The following is a 4,943-nucleotide window of genomic DNA, read 5'->3' on the forward strand; positions in this document are numbered from 1 at the left end:
TGACTAGTCGACTAATCGTGGCAGCCCTAGAGCTGGGTGTCGTCTGCATAGCAGTGAAATTGGATGTTATATTTCTTGAAAATATTACCTAAGGGTAGGAGATGGATAATAAAGGGTAAAGGACCCAGGACAGAGCCCTGGGGTACACCAGAGTTAACTGGAGTAGATTGGGATCTGTGAGTGAGTAATTGAACAAACTGTGAACGGAAACAGAGATATGAGGTAAACTAGGCGACTGTTAAGATGCAAAACTGTTTTTTTTTTGTTTTTTTTTGTTTGTTTTTTTAAATGCCTACATTTATTACTAGCTTGACTCCAGCAGTTAAACTGAACTATCTTTACAAATGATATGATGCACTAAATTAATAATTGCTGTATCTTAGTATGGTTAGCTGTGAGTCTGTGCTCGCAGGTTGTAAATATGGCTTTCTCCTCATGGTAGAGCCAGAATAAAGTCGGGGGTTAGAGACGGAATTAATGAACACATAAATACACTCATACATGCTGTTTATGGAGCAAATTACAATTCTCAAATAAAATCTTTATACATCAGTAGTATAAATTTCAAAACTTCTACGTTGCTCATTCTTGAGTTATCATGTTGACAAACTTGCATGTCCGCATCGCCCGCTCGGCAAGCTGACTATAATACTCTGTCAGCCTTTTACGACTGAGGGCTAAACACCTGTTAATCATGAAAAAAAAAAAGCTTTTAATTTTGACATGTATCTCTGACCTGAAGCGAGGCTTTCTTATGAGCTGTGTAGCTGTAAAATCTTGCTCATGGACAGATCCTTCCTGAATAATCACCAAGAAAAATAATTTCCATGAACAGTTAATCAGATCGACCTTACGACTCAAAATGTCAGCTGTTAGGGGAATAATAAGTGGGTTTATTCATTATCAGACTGACACTCACGTCTTTTTAAAAACAAATTCTTTCTAATCTGAGCTGATACAAATGTTCACCTTGCTGTTGAACAAGAAGTTCTTGATTATAGGTTTTTAAATGTAAAACATAATCTGCTAATTTCAAATGGCCTAAAATGTTACATTAGTTGATCTATTGATAAACTTTAACTGAAACACAATCATAATTAATGGTCAGTCATTAAAGGACAGTCAGTTGCACTGTGCTTTTCTAGTCTTACTGACCAGTTAAACAGTATTACAACACAAGCAAAGAGAAGCATTTTCAATAACTGTTAGATTTGTTCCAGAAATACCCCCTCACTTTACTGTAATCCAGTTCCTGTTAGATGTGAAGTATCAATACTTGTTTATGTTTAATAGCTTTGTCGTCTCCAAATGCAATAGTTGGTTGTCACATGTAGGTACTCAAAATGTCAAGACGGGATTGACATCAGTGTAAGACTTAACTTCATGATATAGAAACAAGTAATTTGAGAAATTAAATCCATATAATTTAATTCTCATCAGAACCACATCACATAGCTGCTGGTATAAAGTTTTGTAGATATCAGGACATCAGAATGACTCTACAAAGACATAATTATAATTATCACTCAAGTCACTCCGACTTATCGGGGTGAAGTGAACAGTGTATGTCATGCAACAGCGTTTCTTCATTTTCAAGTATTTATGAGTGCAATCTCTTTGTAATAAGCTGTTAGTCATAAAAAGTGCGATAAGAAATATTTCTTTTTTGGCTGTACTTGAAAATAGGGTGTTGTGACTTGCTGGGGGCCACTGCATATTACTCTTTTTTTCATAACAAAATGGCTCCAGACAAATAGCATTATAGGAAAAAAGAAAGTAGCCATCAAGTCCAGAATGGGGAAGCTTAAAGCCGTTTAAAAAATCTGATTAGCAAAAAGTTTGTTTTTGTTTTGGACAGAAATACAATCAACAGCAACAAATTATTATTATTATTATTATTATTAACAACAACAACAACAACAACAACCAACAACAGTTTAAAAATAAGAACAACTGTGCAGGAGAGGTTAGGAAGACCTTTTATAAGGCCACCTCCCCTATAACATTAACAGGTTAGCAGGAGAAACAGATAAGTGACATACAATAATTTACTAATATAATAAATATTCACATCATATACTATTAGAAATTAACATTGGTTTTTATTGTTTTTTGAAAGATTAAAATGCAGTTATCGACTGAAGAGCTGGTGGTGGCTTGTTCTCATATGAAGGTCCTCTGTATTTAAATCTATTTTGCCCAGTTAACGTTGTTCATAAGGGTAAACAAAAACCACCACAATGTCTTGTTGAATATGTACGTGCATCTGAAGTTGAAAAGTAGACGATAGTGTCACAGGAAATTAGATTTATCTATGTTTTTTCTCATCATGCTGCAGTAACGGGAGCTCTAAGCTAGAAACCTTCCTTACTGTCTTCTTTGTTTTTACTTACTTAATTCAAACATCATCTTTGAAACCACTCCTGTAAAGCTACAATAAAATTCTAATTACATGATTTTACTGTTTTTACAGTGGCCTATGTCACATTTGCTAACAAAGAAAAGAGGTCAGAAAAGTCAATAATGCTTTACTAGAAACAGCGGGACACGAGGCACGTGCACCAAAGGCTCAGAAGCATCCTCGTTGCCCAGAAATGATGACTAGACCATTTTTGGACACTCTGCTGGGTTTTGTGTGCTCTGCTTTTTAACTGCTGTTTGCACAACACGATTCAAAAAAGAAACAATACTCATTTAACATGATTCCTCTGTTTTTATTTTCTGGTTGAGGGTTTTCTTTCTTGGACATTTCTCTGTGTCTGAGTCTTGTCTGTCATCTAATGAAATTTAGTCTGATTAATTAAGTTGGTTTAGAGCGTGTATGAAGTGATGCTCAGGTAACTTGGTAGACTAATAGGAAGTAGAAATGGACTGCTTTTAAAACATCACATAATGTTAAAATAATCAGATAACTTAAATGTGTCTCTTCCTAAATTGTTGGTTTGTTGGTTTCCAGCCTCCTAAAGTGAGATGTCTGACCAGAATATGGCATCCCAATATCACGGAGAATGGAGAAATCTGTTTGAGGTAAATTGTGTGTACCCTTCCCCAATATTACTTCTTCCTAGCGCGTGACATTTTATCTCATGTTGTCATTTTCTATTTAGCCTAGAAATTGATAGAAAACCAAAACTGAAAAATAATTTCTCTGAGCCCTCATTCTTTGAGAATCCTCGACAATGCATGCAAATGCAAAAAAAATTAGTAGTCTACAGTAAAAAAAAAAAAACATTGTGCATTAAAAAGCTCACACAAAGCATCTTACATAAAGCGCAAGCGTTTACAGTATTGCAGATACTCTAGCTGTGTATCTCTTTTTTCTTCTGCAGCTTATTGCGGGAGCACTCTATTGATGGCACAGGCTGGGCCCCCACTAGAACATTAAAGGTAAAGTGTAACTTTTTCTTCAGTAGAATTTCCTTTTCTTTGTTTTTGCTGTGTAATTGAACTTTGGGGTCATCATCAGTGTTTTATCTGTGGGCTAGGGGTTCAATTCAAGTCCCGTTACAAAGATGTGGCTCAAAGGTGTGATGAAAGATGCAGTTTGCTGATGTCGGCAGTCTTACTAGAATTGGACTCTATGATGAAAAAAAGTTTGGACCCTTCTAATTGCTACATCATAATATTTATGAATCTCTCCTTAGCTTTTGATACCATTGCAATGTACCCAAAACTCAACAAACTATCTGGATAACAGGTCAATTTTCTCCGTCAGAGACCAACATGTGGTGGTCAAAGTCTGCCAAGCGTGTTCGAAACCCAAAGCTTTTGTTTTGCTCTGTTCCTGCTATGAAGCGCACAGATACCTTAATTTATATGTGAATCAAAATTAAACTTAATGCTATTATTTTTTTCAAGACTATTTCAACTAACTATATAACTTATATCGTGCTGAACCCTTGGAGGGAAATATTGATGCAATGCTAATTTTTAAGAAATGTGGACACTGTAACATGTAAATTAAAGCAAAATACAGTGATTTGCAAATCTCATAAAACCCATATTTTACTCGCAGTGAAATGTAGAAAACATCAGATGTTTAAACTGAAATAATGTCCCATTTTCAGAAAAAAAAAAAGTTATTTTGAACTCTATGGGAGAATCGTGCGTCAAACTTTAGGACGGACCCAGCATGTCTTTTTTTATTTAACAGTCTGTAAACATCTGGGAACTGAGGAGGGGCGCTGCTAGACTTTGGGGAGAAGGAGGTTGACGCAGTCTCGTCTGAGCGAGGATTCTTGCTGCTCAGCAGTCCCTGGTCGTCCTTGTCCAATTTTTTTTTTTTTTTCATTTCATGACGAGCTAAACGTTTTTAAAAGGTAAAATGTCTGGAATGTAAGCAGGCCAGTTCATCGCCCAGACTCTTCTGTGAAGCCGTGTTGTTGTAATAGATGTAATGCGCAGTTCTGCTTCCTCTTGCTGATTATCCTGAGTATGAATATGTAAGGTTTTGCTTAGATAAATGGGAGCATATGTTCCTCTAAAACCCATGTCACCATATATCATCAAAGATCAAGAGTTTTGAACTGCAAGCCAGATGCCGTCAATTAATTTCAAGTCGCTTGACCACAGAACAGTTTTCCACTTTTCTTCAGTTCATTTTAAAAAGCCTTGTCCCAGAGAACATGGTAGTGTTTCTGGATCACGTTCACACATGGCTCCTTCTTTGTATCATAGAGCTTTAACCTGCATTTGTGGATTGCACGGTAAGCTGTGTCCTGGACGTGTTCCTGAGCCCAGGCAGTAATTTCCATGACAGAATCAAGCCTGTTTTTAATGCAGTGCTGCCTGAGGGCCTGAAGACCACGTGTTTGCACTAGAGATGGCACGATACCACTTTTTTATGTCCGATACCGATACCGATATCATAAATTTGGATATCTGCCGATACCGATATGAATCCGATATAGTGTTTTTAATCAACAAAACTGTTTTTTAAATAT

General features: G+C 36.4%; 1 protein-coding gene across 2 annotated transcripts in view; it reads left to right on the plus strand.

The window, feature by feature from the left end:
* ube2f (ubiquitin-conjugating enzyme E2F (putative)) overlaps window positions 1-4,943 on the plus strand; it is a 50,495-nt gene that overhangs the window by 20,236 nt on the left and 25,316 nt on the right. For both annotated transcript variants that reach the window (XM_005752722.1, XM_005752723.1), the window contains exons 6-7: window positions 2,957-3,027; window positions 3,330-3,387. In XM_005752722.1, the coding sequence (XP_005752779.1) occupies window positions 2,957-3,027; window positions 3,330-3,387 (129 nt within the window). The remainder of the gene's footprint in view (window positions 1-2,956; window positions 3,028-3,329; window positions 3,388-4,943) is intronic.

This window comes from Pundamilia nyererei, unplaced genomic scaffold (genome assembly GCF_000239375.1).
Source record: "Pundamilia nyererei isolate P.nyererei 1_Seehausen unplaced genomic scaffold, PunNye1.0 scaffold00376, whole genome shotgun sequence".
NCBI classification, from domain to species: Eukaryota; Metazoa; Chordata; class Actinopteri; order Cichliformes; family Cichlidae; genus Pundamilia; species Pundamilia nyererei.